At 38.6% G+C, this 21,605-nt stretch overlaps 1 protein-coding gene across 14 annotated transcripts in view; it reads right to left on the bottom strand.

Moving 5' to 3' along the window:
* The window catches only part of PATJ (PATJ crumbs cell polarity complex component), a 358,484-nt gene that overhangs the window by 49,315 nt on the left and 287,564 nt on the right, over positions 1 to 21,605 (bottom strand). For 8 of the 14 annotated variants that reach the window (XR_011995974.1, XM_072730762.1, XM_072730764.1 and 5 more), the window contains 2 exons: positions 18,439 to 18,556; positions 14,483 to 14,616 (listed from right to left, as the gene is read on the bottom strand). Coding sequence is in view for 13 of the 14 variants with exons in the window: in XM_072730762.1 (XP_072586863.1) it covers positions 14,483 to 14,616; positions 18,439 to 18,556 (252 nt within the window). In the remaining variant the exon portion in view is untranslated. Of the gene's footprint in view, positions 1 to 14,482; positions 14,617 to 18,438; positions 18,557 to 19,456; positions 19,547 to 21,605 lie in introns of all 14 variants that reach the window. The other 6 variants (XM_072730759.1, XM_072730754.1, XM_072730752.1 and 3 more) reach the window with 1 other exon arrangement.

A 21,605-nucleotide genomic window follows, 5' to 3' on the forward strand; every position in this document is an offset into this window, starting at 1 on the left:
GAGTCTCTCTCTTAATTCTGTTTGTTATTCTTTTCTCTTTCCTTCCTTCCTTTCATTTTTTTCCATCCTCTTTCTGCATATCCATATTATTCACTGAATGATTTTTTTTCCCTACAGAAACAGCTATAAAAGAAAATTGTATACAAGGGATGCATTGAGTTTAAAATAAAAAGTTGTTCAGTCCAAAAACATATTAATTCCTCCTAATTAATGGCAGACGTAGGAATCATTTATAGATGACCAAGACTGACATACAATCAGAAACTAATTTCCTCTTGGTAGTTGTTTTTTTTTTTTTTTTAATATTTAATTTATTTATTCATGAGAGACACAGAGAGTGGCAGAGACACAGGCAGAGGGAGAAGAAGGCTCCATGCAGGGAGCCCGATGCAGGACTCAATCCCAGACCCCGGGATCATGCCCTGAGCTGAAGGCAGATGCTCAACCGCTGAGCCATTCAGGCGTCCCTCCTCTTGGTAGTTGTGATTTTCACTGGGACAAGAGAAATTTAAGTAAGATGATCTGTTTATTTACTCCCTGAGACAAGACCAACAATTTTTCTCTAAATGACTATTACTCTAAATGACTACTCTAAATAACTTTAAATGACTCATTTGTGACTGGCTAACTCTGATGCCAGGGAAGAATTTTATCAGTGAGAATCTCTCAAATACTAGGTTTTTCCTAAGCAGAGGGGGTCAGGTGGGATTTCAGATACGTAGGAAAAGTCTTCTGCTTAAAAACTTCTCTCTCATCAGTTTCTGTCTGAAACAGGTTTAACCAGACACACAGGAAGAAGTAGCTGGCTAGTAAATTTAACATATTATTTAAGGCACCACTGTCTTAATGTCTCCATTCTTAAAAGAGTAAGTATTTTTTAATAGAAATAATATACATAGAGGGTACTAGACTCAAAATAGCATACACTGAAAAGATTCTCTGTAACACTGTCCTTCAGTCACCATATAGCCCTAATTAGAAATGAAAAATATTAAGCTTCTTGTGTATTTTTATGGAGGTGGTCTATATATCTATATTTGAAAAGTACAAAGGCACCAAAGGCTTGAAAGTCATGGTCTCTTTCATCTGCTACCTCTTTTGTTTCATGAACTTGTACTTGAGCCAGGCAAGTGCCACCTCTTCTACAAAAGTTTCTTTCTCTCCCCTTGGAAAGGTTGATCAACCTTCCTGTGGTTACTGCTGTATTTCTTAGTATTATTGAACTTATCACAGTATCACAAGAGCTTCTTCATGGATTGAGGTCCTGTATGACACCCTAGCCTCAGTGCAACCTTCCAATTCCTCCTTGTATCCTAGTGCTGAGCCCAGAGTAGGCAATGAGTACATGTTTGCTAAATGATTATCAAGAAATTGGTTGGAGATTGAAAAAGGCATCAAAATGACACAGAGAGAGGAGGCTGGCAGGGTACGTCATAATCTTAACCTAATCCAACCAAGCTTCTCTGTTTTTAAAAATCCCAATCAAGCTTCTAATGGCAAAATATTAGTGATATTCAATCAAAATGCCCGTCACACATGGATATTAAATCCATGTGAATTTCTAGAGGATGCTTTAGCTCAAAGAGCAATTTTTTGAAGGAGGAGGAAGGGCAGAGGGAGGCAGAAGGGTAGAGGGAGAGCGAGAATCTCAAGCAGATTATGTGCTGAGTGCCAAGCTCAACGAGGGGCTCAATCTCACACCCTGAGATCACAACCTGAGCTGAAATCAAGAGTCAGATGCTTAATTGACTGACTGAGCCAACCAGGCACCCCTCAAAGAACAATTTCAAAAGTCAAGGATGTGGGACTTTATCACTGAGCCCCACAACAATCACAAACTCCTCCAGGGGGATTTAAACTCTGCATTGCTGGTCAAGAATTTTACAACACGCAGTATTGGACCCTTATGGTCAAAGTCATCAGACACTTCAGCCCATCTGCCACCATTTTCTTTATTGTTCAAGCTGCCAACAAGTAGATAAAGCAACTCATCAACATACCAGTCATTCAACAAAAGGCAATAGTTGTATTATGGTTACCACAGGCCCAGAACCCTTAAAGAAGCCATGTGTTAGAAAAAGTAACTGGTCTTCTGTGGACTGATGAATAGCAATAAGCACCCTTGCCTAGGTGAACTCTCTCCACAGAATGAGATTTTATAGGTTACATTTCTACATATCCAGTGGATTGTTTCAACAAGCATTTCAGAACCAAATTTTGATAAAGCATTATGTCCTAGGTATTACTATAAAGGACCATGTATATACAGCTTAATTTTACTGCTTGTAGGCAGTGCTTTACTTAATTTGGATCACTCTAGAATTAAACCCAATCTTTGCCATACTCATAAAAGCCCCCGTCCCCATTCTCCTGAAAAAAAAAAAAAATCCTAAGAGACACTTTAACTACAGAAAAATTTCACATTAAATTTCACATTTAGGGGGAAAACATATTACCAGCGGTCTCCAAAGAGTTTTATGTCTTATTTCCCTGCTTTATGGGAAAAATCCCTCCTAATAAGAAAGACCCATGAGGACCAAAGAAGGATTAAAAAGATTGTGTATAAAATGGGCATTGTTTTCCATCTGGAAGAAACCATGGTTCAGATCTGTAGTCTTAGAGGAGTAATGCTCCTTTTAAACATCTTTTAATAGAGTTCCCCTCTGTGGCTGTTGCTGTTCAGAAATGATACAGACGTGTCTTCTATACAGTAGACGACTTTCTCAGCAGGAAGGCCAAACCAGCGAGGGGTGATAATATAGCAGGGTAGTAAAGTGCTCGGTACTGTGCAAATCAAAACGACCTTCCCCTCTATGCCGAAAAACACATGTAGATGTATTAAGTTACTGATTTGTGATGTCTACTGCAGTTAGAGAGTTTAAAAAGAAAAGTGTGGGTTAAAACTGCGAAAGAATATCTCACTTTGAACAAAGTTGACAGGCTCCAGACTAAAGTTATGTAAGTAAAGCGATGAATGTCTTTAAAACATGATGCTTTTCTGTCCCAAACCCCTTGTGGCCAAATTCTTTGGAAAAAACAAGTGGACCAATCAAAAACCAAGCTTCCCTATTATATTTCAATTAGAATATGATTTGGAAAAAAGTGGGGGGGGGGTATGTTGTGGAAGAAGGACCCAGGATTGAGAAAGAGAGGAGTTAATTTTTCTCCTAAGCTTTGAATGGCCAGTTTTGCAAGTGGTTCTACATTAACCACTTTGTTCATGACACTTATCAGTAAAGCACAGAGTTGAAATACATGGTTTCTAAAGTCATTCCACCTCTAAAACTGAAGGCATATGGAGTGCAGAGCAAAGCAGAGAGAGCCATTGTTTTGTAGGCAAATACTTAGCCTACAAAACAATGGCTCTCTCTGCTTTGCTTGGCCTAGGAATAATAAGACCTCCTTCTAAATGGCAGAGCAGAAGCATCCCAACTCACAGGCTGAAAGAGATCAGAAGGATACTGGGTTGGGGAGAGTGGGAGGGCTGGGTCAGACTCTGGATTAGTTATCTTTTGCTGCGAAATTTAGTGGCTCAAAACAAAAACAAACCATTTGTCTATGATTCCCTGAGCTGGTACTTTGGGCTGGGTTCAGGGGGCAGTTCTGTTCTACGCTGTATCAGTTGGGCTCATAGGAGTTTGTAGTCAGGTTGGCTGGGGCCTCAGCAGGGACAGCTGGGCCCCTCTCCCGTCATGTGCTTTCTTTCCAAGGGTGTGTCATCTTCCAGGAGGCCTGTCTAGGCTGGTCTGCAACGTGGCAGTCTTTCAGGAGGACAAGAGCTAAGCCATAAGGCCTGGAGGCTAAGGCTTGCAAGTCATTCACTGCCACTTTCACTACTATTGGTCAAAGTAAGTCAATTGGCCAGCTCGAATTCAAGGAAACTGGAAAGAGTTGCACAAAATTTATGATCAATTTTAGCCTCCTACAGACTCTATCAAGTCTGCCAGAGGAATTTTCCAGGCTGTAAACAATGGAACACAGCAATGTACAGTGGGAAGAATCCCGGATACGGCCACATAAACCTGTGTTCAGAGATTAGCTCTGCCACTTATCCTAACTGTGTGATACAGTTAGGTATTTAACCTCACTGAACCAGTGTTCCTATATCAGTAAAATGGAATAAATCCTACCTTTTAGGGTTTGAGGATGAAGTGAGATTATGTATATAATGTCAAGCAAGGTGTCGGCCAAGTGGATGTCGAATAATTGCTAATGAGGACTTCCAACTCATACATACCTAAGGTTGTAGGGGGTCTGTCTATATGGGGCATGAAGGAAGGAATGTGTGTCAGAGTGGTTGAAAGTCATGTCTCTAAGGATGAATGACACTAGTCTTGGTCCATTTTTTAATTTCTATTTTTCCTATAATTATGGTGAGCCAAGAATACAACTGATTGCTGTTTTTCTTTTCTTCTTTCTTTACTTTTTCCTCCTTCCTTCTTTCCTAGATTTTATTTTACTTATTCATGAGAGACACACAGAGAGGCAGAGACATAGGCAGAGGGAGAAGCAGGGTCCCTCCAGGGAGCCCGACATGGGACTCGATCCCAGGACCCCTGGATCCCGACCTGAGCCAAAGGCAGATGCTCAACCACTGAGCCACCCAGGAGTCCCTAGATTTTAAATAATCTCTACACCAAATGTGGGACTTGAATTTACTGAGATCAAGAGTCATATGCTCTACCAACTGAGCCAGCCAGAGGACCCCCCCGACTGCTAATTTTTAAGAAAGATTATGCTAAGGGATATTTCAGGTTCTTTTTTTTTTTAAACATTTAATTTATTTATTCATGAAAGACAGAGAGAGAGAGAGGTGGGAGAGAGGCAGAGACACAGGCAGAGGGAGAAGCAGGCTCCATGCAGGGAGCCCAACATGGGACTTGATCCCGGGACTCTAGGATCAGGCCCTGGGCTGAAGGCAGCGCTAAACCGCTGAGCCACTTGGGTTGCCTGATATTTCAGGTTCTTCTTTTCTCTTTCTCTCTCTCTTTCTCTCTTGCTTTCTTTTTTAGAGGGAGACAGAGAAGGGCAGGGCAGAGGGAGAGAGAGAGAGAGAATCTTAAGAGCCTCCATGTCCAGCACAGAGCCCAATGTAGGGCTCGATCTCACAACCCTGAAATCATGACTTGAGGTAAAATCAAGAGTCCAAATGGATGCTTAACTGACTGAGCCACCCAGGCACCCCTTTAGGTTATTCTTTCTTTTTTCTTTCTTTTCTTTTCTTCTTCTTCTTCTTCTTCTTCTTCTTCTTCTTCTTCTTCTTCTTCTTTTTTTTTTTTTTTTAAGATTTTATTTATTCACAAGAGACAGAGAGAGAAGCAGGCTCCCTGCAGGAAGCCTGATACAGGACTCGATCCCAGGACCCTGGGATTGTGCCCTGGGCCAAAGGCAGGCACTCAACCGCTGAGCCACCCAGGTGTCCCTAGGTTATTCTTTCTAAAGTCATGGACCACTCAGGGCTAAGGCCAAGGGACCATTTGAATCCCAACAAGATCTAAGCCAGATTGCAAAGTCCTGCAAATTCCTGGTATTTTGACATTTTTTATTTTCATTAAGTATAGTCAGTATTCACTGTTTGTGGGTTCCATATTTGCAAATTCACCCACTCCCCCCCAAATCAAGGTTCCTAGGGCATTAACAGTCATTTGTGGACATGGGCAAAGTGGTGAAAAATTTGAGTTGCCTGATTCACTTGTTCCCAGGTGAAGTACAACAGGGTGACATTTTGCCTTCCTGTTTCATCTCTCATGCTGTGAACAAACACCTTTTTTGTGGCCTTTTTAGTGCCACATGTTTTATATTTTGTGCTTTTTGTTTATGCTTTTGCTGTTTAAAACATCCCCCAAGCACAAGACTGAAGTGCTTGTCTTATGTTTCTAAGCAGGAGAAGGCTGTGATGTGCCATATGGAAAAAGTACATGTGTTAGTTAACTGTTGTGCATTTATGAGTTACCATGTTGCTGTCATGAGTTTAATGTTAATGAATCAACAACAGATATTAAAATAACCTATTTTAAAAAAGTAATACACATAAAACAAGATTATGTATTTATGACTATTAAAAAATGTTGTGACCATGGGGTGCCTCGGTGGCTAGGTCTGTTAAGTGTCTGCCTTTGGCTCAGGTCATGATCCTGGGGTCCTGGAATCAAGCCCCCCATCAGACTTTCTGTTCAGCCAGGAGCTTGCTTCTCCCTCTCCCTCTGTCTGCCGCAGCAGCACAAGCAGGATAGATAGATAGGTAGATAGATAGATAAATAAAATCTTAAAAAAAAAAAAGTTGTGACTAGAGGAATCCATCTCTGCATTGACCCCAGAAGTAATGGTTTAGTATTCACTAAATGTTTGCTATGTTTGCTATGACTTTATAGAACACGAACACGATTACTGTGAATAACAAGAATGGACTATACTTCCTACTGTTGCTTCTCCCTGGTGATAATTGTCTACAACACAGCTGGGAAGCCTCATGTGAAAGTGATAAAGGCAGAAATGCAAACACAAGCTACGTATAATAGGGATGGCAGGACTCCTATCAACAAAGGCAGGTCTCTGTTTCCCCTGCTACAGTGGGGCAGTAGGTTGATTAACCCAGGGATGAAGATGGAATGCATGTTTTTCACTGTAGCATGTATTACTATGATTACATTCCATGTGTTCCGTAGATCTATATTTTTTGTAACCCATTACAAAGGTAAAAAGCAAAAATGCTAATCTGCTCCACCTTAAACCTCCTGCTTTGATGCAAAAGGTATTTGGCATACCCTCACGAATTCATGAGAGGCAACATGTTAAAGAGATTACTTTCAATATCTCATAAGAACATGCACGACTTAAGGCAGAATGTAGCCAATAAGTACCATATTTTATTTATTCTAAGATGATTTTTCTCATTTTATTTTAATTTTATAATTTGGATGAATCTCAGAGTCAAGTGTACATTCAATATACTGCTTTCCTGCCATGGATATGATAAAAGATTATTACTTTAGAAGAAGTACAACATCTGTCAAGCTGATATAGTTCTGCTTGCCAACTTCATAGGTTGAATATATAATTGTTTCTGTTCAGAAAACCTGAAGAAGTCATATAAGCTATCCAAGGGAAGTCAACAAGAGTCAAAAATAACTTATATTTGGAATCATACTTTTTGAAAACTGTACACTCTTGCTAAAAAATTAGGGTTCACTATATAGCTTTTCTAAAAATCTCAAAACACAGTCTTCAATTAATCCCCATAAAACTCCACTGAAAAAGGAACTAAGGGCAAGTCTCTATATCCTAATTTCAATTTATTCATTTATTCTAATATGCTTTGGTTAGGGTATGAAGATTCACACCTACCAAACCTTCAAGAGAAAGAAAATAGATCACAATGTTCAGTACCTACTATATTGAAATACTGAAATATTCTTGGGTAATTAACTAAAACAACATAAATGAGTGTTAAATCAGCAACACTAGTGGCTCTTTTGACTAAAAGTATGGATCAAATGATCAGATACACAGGAAGCAGTAACAGCAATCTGTGTGTGTGTGGGTGTTTGTTTTAAAGCAATGGACTAATCAGCTATCCTAAAACGCAAGCTTGGGGATTGTAAACTCTTACATATTATAGGTAACTAAAATATGGAATGAAAATCACAGCAATAAAACAGCTAATATAAGAATTGCAATGAATATATAAAAAGTTTCACATTTTAAGGCTCTGAAAAGCTTTCCCTTCTCAACCTCAGAAAAGAAACTGTTTTATATTTACTTAAAATGGAGTTCCCTCGCCAAGACTGATTTAGCAAAAGGTTGATACTCATCAATATGAATATAATTTTTCATACTGAAATAGATAGATTTATTTTAAGGAAATGGGATAATATTTGCATTATATTTTCTAAGTCCCTATAGTTCCATCTGGTCCTTATTTATCTAAACTTTACTCAGCTTGCATAATATTTTTGCTTACAGTCATATTCTTTAAGATCAGAAATGCCCAAATCTGGAAATTCAGAGGTACTATTCGTTAACATTCTTTCACTGTGATTCATAGACTTTTTGCAAACTCTGCTTTGATTTTAAAATAAAACTAAGGTAATAAGATGTTTTGTGTAAAAATATATGACTTAAGCAATAATGATAAAAGGAGCCTGGCTTTGGGGGATTACACGCCAAAGCAAACCACACTCCTCATGAAACAGACCGTGCAAAGTTCATTTGAAGGGGAACAGCAAAATAAAACACTTAATCAAATGTAAAATAGTTTTCTATTCTGCTTACTTAAAAAAAAAAACCTAGTGGTTTAAATTGCTACAGTTCTACATTTAAATGGTCAAAAGCAGTAACTGCTAAACAACAGCATGCAACATGGTAAATCAGAGTTAAGTGAGGTCACTGCAGACCTGAACACATGGTTAGAGCTAAAAGACATATTTTTCACTTCAATTTCTAAATAGATGACTTTACCACATAGTAGCGAAATGTGACAGCCCTTCTACCTCGATGCTTCTTGCTAGTATACCTCTCCTATCTATAGAACTTCTGTTTAATGAGACTGAATTAAATCGGTACTAAATCAGGTGGTGAAAAAAAATAGAGAGAAATAAGATTCCAAATCTGACATTCCCAGGCCTTTTAAATACTAACAGTATCTAAATTTTACAATCTGTCCTGGGCATCCACTGACCTCATTTACAACGGGATGGTACCAAGAATATAAAGACAAAATAGATGCCCTAGGCTAATTGTTTTCCTCTTGCAAAGAGACAAGTTATCTCCACCTCAGAGAAACAATACAAATATAACAACTAGGGCTTATTTTCATAAACTTAACCTGTCTAAAAACGATAACAATGACTAGCTTCCATAAAACAAAACCAAACAATAATTAAGCCTTATTTTCTAGTTAAAAAAATCTCAAGACTTTGAAGCTTTGAGAAACTTGTGAGATGGGAATGCAAAGAGAGAGAATGAGTTTCCTCAGACTGTCATAACTTGAGAAAAAGACTTATTGATGTAAATGTTCCTGCCTGATTAAAAAATAAAGCTCAATAATAATATCCTTGCAAAGAGTGGCTGCCTGCATTTGTCAAAATATTTCTTGAGATTTGGCACTCACTACATACTTCATTCCACCTTTGCTCAGCTGATGTTTTAGAAAGTTCTTCCTTATGAAAATGTGAAATCTGTTTTTCACTGAGCTCCTTGGAAGAACCTGTTCGTATCCATCATCCACAAAAAGATAATCTTACATATGTTTGCAGAGAGTTGTCATTGTCCCTTCTGATCTTCTCTTTCCTAACTCTATTCAATTCTTCCTCACAATGATGTGGTTTCAACAATATCCTTGTTGACCACATATTCACGCCCAGAAATAAACAGGATACTCTAGTTACAGTAAAAACTGATCAGGGGAGCGCTTCAGACAGATCTAACAGCAGGTGCAAATGCCTTGAAAGAACTGAAAGAGGCCAGCATGGCCAGAGTTCAGAATGGCTTTTTCTCCACATTACTTGTTCAATACCAAAAACAGTCCAAGTCTGCCAATATTCTGAAATAAAAGATTTGTTCAAATTTTTCTTTCTCTTCTCTAGAATTCCCAAGGCTGATAACAAAATAAGTACAACAAAATGACACTGGAGAACTATGTTTTACCCCTTCTGAGGACAATAGACATAAGACTTTTGATAAATGATACAACAAACATTTCAGAGAAGGGGGAATTGAAGGATTCAGGGAGAGGCTTCAGAAATATGTGGTGAACATCACAAGAGGTAAGAGTTCTTGGTCTTTCATTGGTCAGAATATGCCACGTCTGCTGAGTTGCCAGATTTCATGCAAACTAGCATCCTAAGACCAGAAAGAATGGTGGTGGTGGGGAGAGATAAGATGATGGGTGGATGGCTGGTTGGAAGGAAATAAAAAATAGGAATAAATATATTACCTATTTTATGCCTTATCGGATTTCCTTGCTGTGTGCCCCTCTAAACTCATATGTAGAAACTCCAATGCCAATGGGATGGTATTAGGAGGTGGGACTTTTTGGAGGTGATTAGATCATGAGAGCAGAGTCTTCATGAGTGAAATTAGTGTCCTTATGAAAGAGGCCTCACAGAGGTTCCTTCTACTATGTGGGGATATGAGAAGTCTACAACCTAGAAGAAGGCCTTCATCTGACCATGATAGCACCCTGATCTTGGACATCCAGGCATCAGACTATGAGAAATAAATTTCTAATGTTTGTAAGCCACCAGTCTGTGGTATTTTGTTATAGCAGCCTGAACAGATTAAGATACTGGCTTACAAGAAATATATAAAAATTTATCCATATTAATTAAATCTAGAAAGTGTGTACATTGTAGTTCCACTTCTTTCTTTCTTCCTTTCTCTCTCTCTCTTTCTTGATGTTGAACTCACAACCCTGAGATCAGTACCTGAGCTGAGATCAAGAGCTGGACGGTTAACTGACTAAACCACCCAGATACCCCTAATTATACACTTTTCTACTTAACAGAGAAAATCCTTATTTTCATAGTCCTTAATAGGAACTTTCATTGGCCAGTCCCTTATCTTAGACCATAAACACTGAAGGTAGTAGAATAAACTTGACTGAATGTGTAAGGAGAGGGTTATTTCACTCAACTTTATGTCCTCAGCGCTAAGGAAAGGGCAGTCTTTTTTATTTATGAGAGACAGAGAGAGAGAAGAGAGAGGAGAGCGCGCACAGCAGAGACACAGGCAGAGGGAGAAGCAGACTCCACGCAGGGAGCCCTACACAGGACCCATCTTAGGTCTCTGGGATCACAACAGGGGTGGGGGTGGGGGGAAGGCGGTGCAAAACCACTGAGCCACCCGGGCTGCCCCAAAAGGGCAGTCTTGAAGCAAACATATGCAGGCTATCACAGATGAACCACATTCACCAAAAACAGACCTGAGAGCACATCATAAGATTAAAACAACAGACGCAGAAGTTTGTCTTTCAGGATTGGGTCCAGGTGTGCCCGTAAACCTTCCGGAGAGACTCATCCTCACCATTATCTTGGTTTATTTTGAAAGGCTTATTTAGATGACTGGCTGCAAACATATTGGGATGCTAAGTGAGATCTCCCTCTCTGATCTCAGAAACCATCTGCCTTGTCTCTGGAGCAATTATTTATAGCAGATAGCAATGATGTGGTGTCAAGACCAAGTCCCAGAGGTTTTATTCCTTCAACGGTGGCAAAAGTATCTATTGGATACACAACAAAGAGGGCCCAGAAACCCTAATTGGGAGAGTTGGCACAGATGCATAAGAAGGGTCACCAGCACTCAGGATGTGCTCTTTCCCCACATCAGAGCTAAAGGAAGGATGCATCACACAATTAAATGTGCAAAGTGCAAAGGTACTTTCAACAGTGGCTCACCACTGTCCCTAATTTCCTCTCAGATACTCTCATCTTTATTTGCTAACTTCCTGGTGGCTGGGTGCCGTCCCATGACCTAACTGGATAATGTCACCTAGAGTGTCAATTAGGCTGCATATGCCATGTTAAAATTTGGAAGGAAAAACAAGATCTCTGTAGCAAACAATGGTTTTATTTGTTAAAGCATCTCCCCCAACCCTGCTGTTCAGTTTCATCAAAAAAAAACGACATGGCTATATATAACTCAGGAGTCTAACTTACAGCTTTTGATGAGGTACCTGAGGTTAAGAAATAAAAGCTGTGTCCCATTTCTCATTTTTAAGTGGTACTTATCCTTCCAAGGACAATGGGATTTACAGTCTCAAAAGGCAGAACTATATATTATGAACCTCAGAATGCTGTTAAAGAATTTGGGGGGGGGGTGCTGCCTTGTGGTGGCAAGAGAAGCAGAATATAGTATTTAGTAAACAGCCTCACATTTAGGAAGCTGTAGGTGATGTGGAGCATCATGTGGAAGCTCCCAAGCTGGTAGCCAGTAGCACAAATATATGCAACAGTAAAGACTGAAGAGCAACACAGGTACATCTTACTCAGGTTATCCACCCCACCCACATAAAGCAAAATCATATTAATAACAAGGAAAAAAAATCAGCTAACTCACTTGGCTAGGCAAAACATGCTATGAGATTTCCTATTGGAAAAAAAATTCCCTATTTCCTATGGGGGGAATCTAGTTCTGCCCAATTTTAAGCAGTATAGACTTAGATTTACAAAAAATAAGAGGGTTATCCCTTCATGAAAGAATTTGCTACAGAATTTCCTTAAAATGTAATTTCCCTGGTTTATTTCAAGTATAGATTTATACAAATTCAGTTTATTTAATATTCAGAGATATCTCTTTGGAAAAATGAGAAAACAGGCCCTGGAAGGAGGGAGAAACAGTCAACGTTCAGGTCGACCAACAGTTTCTGCATACATACTACCCCAAAGACCTTGGTATAACAGATACATGTAATATGTTTAAAAAGTATATAATATGTGTATATATTCATTTCCTTAAGTGAAGTGAATCACTATCATTTCTCATGATATGGCTTAGAAAGCTATGTATTCAGCTTTTGTCACTGAGGAAATGGGCAAAGTTTTCTTTAGAAGTTCCCCTTCCGGGACGCTTGGGTGGCTCAGTGGTTGAGCCTCTGCCTTCGGCTCAGGGCATGATCCCAGGATCCTGGGATTGAGTCCCACATCAGGCTTCCTGAGAGGAGCCTGCTCCGCCCTCTGCCTGTGTCTCTCATGAATAAATACATAAAATCTAAAAAAAAAAAAAAAAAAAAGAAGTTTCCCTTCAAGTGGTTTGGTCTAAGCTCTATTTTTAAATCGTATTTAAATCACAGCCCATGAAAGGGTGGGAGCTAAAACTGGCTGTGGAGCTGGTTAACTCCAGGTTAACTTCCCAGTCCCATCCCAGCTGATGAAAAAATGTCCTCATGAATGCAAGATGCCTCACACAGCAGGATCTCCTGCACAGGCCAAGGGAGAATAATTCAGGAAATAAATTATCCTTACCTCGGGAGAAAAGTTATAGCCATACTTGAATAAGGGGGATGAAGATAAAAATCCTTTAATAAATAAACCCCCACCTCTAAGCACATTCCTGTTTGGGTTGTTCACTAGCAGGGTGTGGTGCTGCCTGCCTAGTTCGGGTGGGACAGTGGGAGGGAGCAGGGTGGTGACAGGGAGCAGGGAGCGTGCAGAAGGCTGGGAGATGAGGGTTGTGCCTGAGTTGCCCAGGGCTTCAGGGGCCTAACAGTTACTACTGGAAAATATAGTGGGACCTCCCCACTTCCCAGCAGTGCTAATATGGAATTATTATAACCAAAACGATTTTTACTAATCCTATTATACTTGTTTTATCTGTAAGTCTGGCACATATAATTCATTCTTTACTAACTAAAATGGGTAAAAGAAATACCAAAATATTCATGTAAAAACATATCCATTAATAAGCAGCTTTGTCTCTAGGGAGAGACCTGGGTTGGGTTTGGAGGGCAGGGCTAGGGTGAAAGGGTTGGAGGGAGATTTGCTTTCTACTTTATATCCTTTGGCGTCAATTTAACGAGTATAATGTGTATGTATTACCTATTCGAATATGTATGCATTGATTAATCACATCTTTATAAACTGAAACCTGGAAAGTTTTACCAAAAAATGGTGCTGTGTAGTGACATCAAAATATACTGAATAGGGACCCTGAGTGGCTCAATTGGTTAAGCATCTGACTCTTGACCTCAGCTAAGGTCATGATCTCAGGGTTGTGAAATGGAGCTCTGTTGGGGTATGGAGTCTGCTTAAGATTCTCTCTGCCTCTGTCCCTCCTCCCCCTCTCTAAAAAAAAAACAATATATATATATATATATATATATATATATATATATATATATATATGTAAAATCAAAGATCCATTTCCAAGCAAAACCTAAATTATTGTGCTAGAATAACTGATGTATATTTTTATCTAGCATTATCTAGCATTCTACTAAATAATAATGATGATAATAACAGTTCATACTTATTTTACAATTAGTATATACCAGACACTGGCCTAAAACCTGTTATATTTCTTTTTTTTTTTAATGTTTATTTTATAATTTAGTAAATTTTGAAAGAGAGAGCACATGTGCAAGTGAGCTGGGGGGAGGGGCAGAGGGGAGAGAGAATCTCAAGCAGACTCCCTGCTGAGTGTGGAGCCTGACTTGGGGCTCAAGCTTATGAACCTGAGATCATGACCTGAGGTGAAATTAAGAGACAGATGCTTAACTGACTGAGTCACCTGGGTGCCCCTAAATTCTGTAATAATATTTCTAAATGCTGCTATAATGCTGTTGGTCTAATACGCATTTATAAAAAATACTCAATTTAGAGAAAATCCTGGTGAGAATTAAACACTGAGAAAAACTTGAAAGCTGGCCAGAATATGCACACATATCTATGATTGTGTCTTTTTCCATGCCATGAAGAAGCCGGAAAAATGATAAAGGTTCAACAACTAACTCTGTGACAGTGGATATACTTCACTTCTAGGAACTTACCAAAGGTGTGTCCCTTCCTCCCACAATGCTGAGACCAAGACCTGAACGTCCTTTGGATATTTCTATAATCATTTCCTGGCCAGGAACAATGGGACATGTGGCAGGGTCCACTGACAGAGGAGCCTGGAAACCACCTGGAGAAGGATTAAACACAGAATGACTGGCAAGTAGAAGAAGAAGCCCAGCACGCATACTCCATTAGCTGGGGAGTGCATGGTTTGCATGTGTTCATCACTTCATTCTTTTCCTGCTAAGCACCATGAAGGAAAAAGCTTAGTCATTAATGCCCATTCAGGAAAAGATAAAACCTGACAGTTTTGAGATTTTTTAAAAAATATTTAATTGATTTATTTATTTAAGAGAGAGAGAAAGAGAGAGTGAGCACAAGAAGGGGAATGGGGCAGAGGAAAGGGAGAAGTAGACTCCTCACTGAGCAGAGGCTCAATCCCGGGACCCTGGGATCATGACCTGAGTAAAAGGCAGATGCTTAACCAACTGAGCCTCTCAGGAGCCCCACTTTTGAGATTAAGGGAATAGCTATCCCCTTACTCAATCATCTATTTTTAACTACAATTGAACTTTTTAAAATCTTAAAATATACCCTGAAAATTTGTACAGAAAGATGTAAGATGATTAAATGAGTAAGTACATATATATGCATATGTCATAATGGAAATGAAGAGTGGTATAAGAGGAGAATCTGAGTTATAGTTATAAGATACTAAGAAGAATTAGTGCTCAAATACTTTCAATGAGAGCATATAATGAATTAAGATATATAAAGGATTTAATCAATAAAGTATGATATGGCTGAAAATAAGAATTACCTAACAGTGATCCCAAAAAATATACATAGTAAAAAAAAAAAAAAGTGTCATTAATACAACATTCAAGAACTAATTGCTAGGTCCATAACTGTAAAACTTGTTAAAAGAGTTACTGCTATTTTATAAAGGCTTACTTTTTATATTTTTTTTAAGATTTAATTTTTAAATCTTTTAATGTAATTTCTACCTTCGATGTACGGCTGGAACTCATGAGCTGGAGACCAAGAATCTCATGCTGTACGACTGAGCCAGCTAGGTGTCCCATGGTTTACTTTTTAGAATCATTGTTTTAGGGATGCCTGGGTGGCTCAGTGGTTGAGCCTCTGCCTTTGGCTCAGGGCATGATCTCAGGTCATGGGATCAAGTCCTGCAACAGGCTCCCTGTGGGGAGGCTGCTTCTCTCTCTGCCTGTGTCTCTGCCTCTCTCTCTGGGTCTCTCATGAATAAATAAATAAAATCTTTTTTTAAAAAATCATTTCTTTATTTTTTTTTCTTAAGTGTGTTCCACCCTAGGTGTGGAGCCCAATATGGGGCTTGAACCCATGACCCTAAGATCAAGACCTGAGCTGAAATTCAACCAACTAAGCTTGGTTGGTGCCCCTAAATCACTGTTTTTTTTTATTTATTTATTTATTTATTTATTTATTTATTTATTTATTTATTTATTTATATCATTGTTTTAGATTGGGTTTCTCTATAAACTGAGAGAAAAAAATTACTGGCTAGGAAAAGATGTTTAATACAACCCCTTTATCTAGCGTAACTTCTACATATGTGCATTTTCCAGATGACTGAACCTAACTAATTGAAAAATCAAAATATTCAAAGTGTTAGTTTCAAGAGATTCTTGCAGAAATAATAGCCTCCAGAGAATGTAATCTTTTTTGACAACTAAGTTTGATCATCATGAGTACTGATTCTTACACTGGGATAGAATCTAGCTAAGGGCTGATTATAAAGGGCCCCACCTACTGGTCAGCTGCAGCTAACGCACAGGTTGCCAACCCAAGATCCACCAAGCTCATTAAACATCTGTATAAGCACGGGTCCGCACGCAGGCTAAGAATGATTTTTCACATTTTCAAAAGGTTAAGAAAAAAAAAAAGGAAAGAAAAATAACATTTCAAGAATGTGAAAATGACATGAAATTCAAATTTCAATGTCCATAAATGAAGTTGTATTGGAACACAGCCCTGCTAATCCATTTACTTCCAGTCTACGGCTGTTAGCACCCTACGACAGCGGAGTTGAGTAGCTGCAACAGAGACCATATGCTCCACAAGCCTTAAATATTTACTATCTGGCTCCTTACAGAAAAAGTTTGCCAATCCTTGATATTAAACAAAAGGAAACAGGCTCTAGGTAAGCCTGTGGAGGGTTCTGTTCTGACTCAGCAATAATAACAATAATAAAGCAGGTTTTGGAGTGGTGAGAACGTGGATTTAAGTTCCCAAGAAAGAAATTAAAAGGTGGGTGAAACAGAGGCTCATTCCTCATGCAAAAAATGCGTGAACTAACTGCTTTCTAATAGGAATTAAATGAACAATGTGTGAGATGCCCAGTCCGGCAGCTGGCATAATGTAGCATGCACACAGTTGTTCTTTCTGACCACATGGAATTTATTAATCTAATGGCCTCCTAGTTAAGAGTGAGAAATTTAGTGACACAACCTCAGTAACAATAAAAAATTCCCTATTAGAAGGAGAATATTAAATTATAGACCTAATTTGACTCTAGATCTTTTGGCAGCATATGTATTTCATACTGTATTTTCCATTCATTTACAATAAAAACAATGTGCAATAGTGCATAATTTCATGAATGCTTTACAAAGTTTATACTCCTTTTGTAAATGGCTGGTTTAATCTCTTGAGTGAGAAGAGAGGACAGGTAGGCAAAGATGCTGGTGATGGCGCTTCTCTTCCTCAACTTCTGCCTCAGCCTAGCCAGTCTGAAGTGTTGGTGTGTATTTCTCCCATATACAACCCAGCCCAAAGCCTGACATACCAAGCTCCTGATAAATGTTTGGTAAGAAGATGACCAAATGAGTATAATTTCCACATACTGAATTACAGGATGATTAATTTGTTATCAAGATACAAATATGTGATGCATCTTATCAAAACTCAATTGGTCTACATTGTGGTTACTTTCTCAGTAAAAGGCCAGGTAGTAAGTATTTTGGGGTTTACAGACCATACATTTTTCTGTTGAGCTACTCAGTTCTATCCTTATTGTTTGAAACCAACCTTAGACAACAGGTAAACAAATTAGTATACCAAAAATATTTTATTTATGGACATGGAAGTCTGAGTTTCAGATAATTTTCATAAAACACTCTTTGACTTTTTCCAACTTCTTAAACATATGAAAAGCATTTTTAGCTTGCAGACCGCACAAAAACAGATGGTGGGCCAAATGTGACCCATGGGTCATAGTATTTTATCAAGTATTTTAGCAAAAATCTAGTGCTTTAAAATAATACCTGCTTGCTAAATTTTTAGTGAGTTAATATTTATGAAAAAAAATGTAAAAGACAAATACATAAAGGTGTCAGTCCTGCTAAATTCATGCAGGGTTGTGCTTTGCCACTGGTAAGCAGTGTTTTAAATAGGGCACTTTTTTTTTTTTTTTATTAATGGACTTCTATCACATAAAAACAAAGTGGAAATACTCATTATTCATTTTAAATTCTATTTTCAACTGTCAGTCAGCATAATTCATGCCAGAAACTGAATACTCATGTCTTTAAGCACTGAAAATTAACAGTCTTCAAATAACTTACATCAACATATGCAAGGCTAACATTTGACTGAATATGATTTTTAAGAGATATTACTTATACACTAAACACAATCTTTTGGAGAGATTACAGAATAATTTGTAAGCCTCAGATGCGAACAGTATTTACTTAGGGCCTTTTTTGTTCTAGTACTTTCATACTCAATAAACAGTAGGCAATCCCAATAGCAGGTGAGGTGAATGGTGACCTGCCCAAGTCCCAGAGCTAAGGAAGTGGAGGAAGAGTGCAAAGCTAGGCTCCCTGACTCCTGGTCCAGTGCTCTTTTCAGGATATCACAGTCCCCTCCTTTTCTCATGTTTGAGGAGTCAATTCAGAAAGCGTCATACCATAGCTTGTGAAATCCACATCTGTTGAATGGTATGATGGAGCTGGTGCTAATGGTATCTCTTGTGAACTGAAGGAGACTTTTGTTGAATATTTTTGTGGTTTCATCTGGCTGACAGCCTACAAAAGAAAATTAGATGAATGTCAAAGAGGAGAACAATAACTAAAGGATAAGACTTTAAAACTGGTGTGTTGTTACCAAAACAATGGTGGCACTCCAATAATGTCTTCTGAGACTTTAAAGTGGAAGAGGTGGCAGGAGGGAGTTAGGATGATTTCTGTTCCCTCCCCCATTGTTCCCTATTTAAATTTACATCTAAAATGCTTCAGGGAAGGATGGATGGAGGAAGGGAAGAAGGATAACAGTTGATGAGACTCTACATTGTGGCCTCTATATGATGCTGGGGTTAGGAAGCAGAACAAAAATTTTTACAATTTCTATTTATTCTGATGAAATCAGTGTGAAGTCCACATAATTATGTTGTGCCCATTGAAAAGCATTCTATACTGCAGATGTCCTGAGCACACAATAATATCCTTCTCTTCTAGATATATTCACAATAGTTAAATGCATTAGGCAGGTTAATTGAGCAACATGAAGACCAGGAAGAAGAAATAAGCATCCATTAAAGGTCTACTAAGTGCCAGGTACACCAATTACATTTTAATTCACCCCGAAGAACTATACCTTATTCACCCTTGATTCCCAGTACCTGGAAAACAGTAGAGCCTCAATAAATGTTTGATGAATGAATGAATAGATCAATGAGTGAGTGAATGAGTCAATGAATGGATATAGAAGAGCAAACTGAATACATGGAAATTCACCGTTGAAAATGAATTTGTAATTCAACGAAAGTACAGAGACCTTTGCTGTGTGAGCTTTGGAAAATTAATTTGTAATTCTGGATTTTTGTTGATAATATCTCCAATGAGTATTAGTATTAGATAACAGAGAAAAACCAAAAAGACTCCATGCGTGCTTAACAGGCAGTTAAGAAATATAGGTAGTGACCTGACCTGCCTTCTGGATCTGTAGTTAGCCAGGGAACCCATCCCCAGCTGGAAGATTCTGGTAGAGGCGGTGAAGCACCAGGCTGTCTCTGGAGTCTAGAAATAGGATCAAGGTAACTGCTCCAGAACAATGACACCTCGAGATGCTGTCAGTGGAAGGCTATACCTCAATACAAGGCACTGTGCAGGATATAAAAACTAAAACACCACCAGCCATTTTGTATCTGCATTCTGCTTTCCAGTTTTTAAAAACACTTTTACATCCATGAATTCATTTAATCCTGAGAACCTGGAGAGTTAGACAATATTACTTCCTTTTCAAGATAAAGAAACCAATGTTAAGTGACCTATCTGAAATCACACAGCTATTTACAGGAAGAGATCAGACTGAAAGTCAGTAGCGAAAGAAAGCTACACATTTATTTTATTTTTTAAAGATATTATTTTTATTTAAGATTTTATTCATTTATTCATGAGAGACACCAAGAGAGGTAGAGACAGGCAGAGCGAGAAGCAGGCTTCCCAAGGGGACCCCAATGTGAGACTTGATCCCAGCACCTGGGATCACGTCCTGAGCCAAAGGCAGATGCTCAAACACTGAGCCACCCAGGCATCTCTAAAGATTTTATTTTTAAGTAATCTCCACCCCCATCGGGGGCTCGAGCTCATAATCTTGAGACCAAGAATTGCATGTTCTACTGACTGGGCCAGCCAGGTACCCCAGAATGCTACAGATTTAAAATATTTATCAAACAGCTTCTGGGCACTGATTCTATGGATGTTCATCTTCTTTTCTGCAGTTTTTCTCAACAGCATTTAATAATGACTGTAACTTACTCAAAAAGACTTATTCAAAGACATATTTTTAGTGATTTAAAAGAGAGGGAAGTGGAAAAATGACTACCAGAAAATTAAACAATGGAATCACCTAGATATCAATTACTCTGAGGACCACATTTTCCAGTGTCCTTGAAGCTAGACACATCTGCAGACTAAGTCCTGGTCAGTAGGATGTAAACAGATGTGAACTGTACAATTTTCAGGTCATTTTCTTCAGGATATGGATCCTGCCTTCCTCTTCTCCCTAACTGGAATGCAGATGGGATGACAATACCCAGAGCAGTCATCTCAGACCAAAAAATGGATGCATTTTTTGAGGATGGTAATCTAATAAGAATGGTAGTCAGATAAGAGGCACCTGAGTCTGTGATACTGTGGAGACACCATATCATCCTTAGGCTGCTTATACCCAAACTTTATGTAGAAGAGAAACTTCTTTTAGAGATTGAGCCTAACCTTAACTCATACAGTACTTATGTTCAACTTTTGTTTTATATCATTTTTAAAAAGAACATCAATAACAAAGCTGAATGTAAGCTAAAGAGTTCTTTTATGAAAAAAATCATGTGATTAAAATATATCTATTTATTTGAGAGGGAGAGAGACAGAGGGAGAGAGAAAGAGAGTACATGACTGAGGGGGAGGGGCAGAGGGAGAGAATCTTCAAACAGACTTCTTGTTGAGCCCAGAGCCCAATCCATGAGATAAAGACCTGAGCTGAACCAAAGAGACACCTAACTGATGAGCCACCCAGGTGCTGCAGAACCATGTGATTTTTATTTTATTTTTGAAGTTTTTATTTATTTTATTTTATTTTTGAATCATGTGATTTTTAAAACAGGAACGTCTATGGTAATCATTACATCCCAGCTCCAGGTAGCATCCCCTTTCATTGCGCATGTTTCCAACAGATATTGATAGCATTGAACTCAATTAAAAAACAAGGAAATAAAAAAACAAAAACAAAAACAAAAACCAAGGAAATAGTCCATAGAAACCAAGGGAAATGTGCAACATATATATTTACTTTTTAAATTAATAAATAAATTAATAAAGATTTTATTTATTTATTCATAAGAGACACACAGAGAGAGGCAGAGACACAGGCAGAGGGAGAAGCAGGCTCCATGCAGGAAGCCTGATGCAGGACTTGATCCTGGGACCTCGAGATCATGCCCTGGGCTGAAGGCAGACGCTCAACCACTAAGCCACTCAGGCATCTGCCAACATATATTTTTAGAGACAGACCTCTTGTGGTGATGGATGAAATATGTACTCTTGTGACTTATCCATTGGTACAAAACCAAACTACTAA

Source organism: Vulpes vulpes, chromosome 12 (genome assembly GCF_048418805.1).
Source record: "Vulpes vulpes isolate BD-2025 chromosome 12, VulVul3, whole genome shotgun sequence".
NCBI lineage: Eukaryota > Metazoa > Chordata > Mammalia > Carnivora > Canidae > Vulpes > Vulpes vulpes.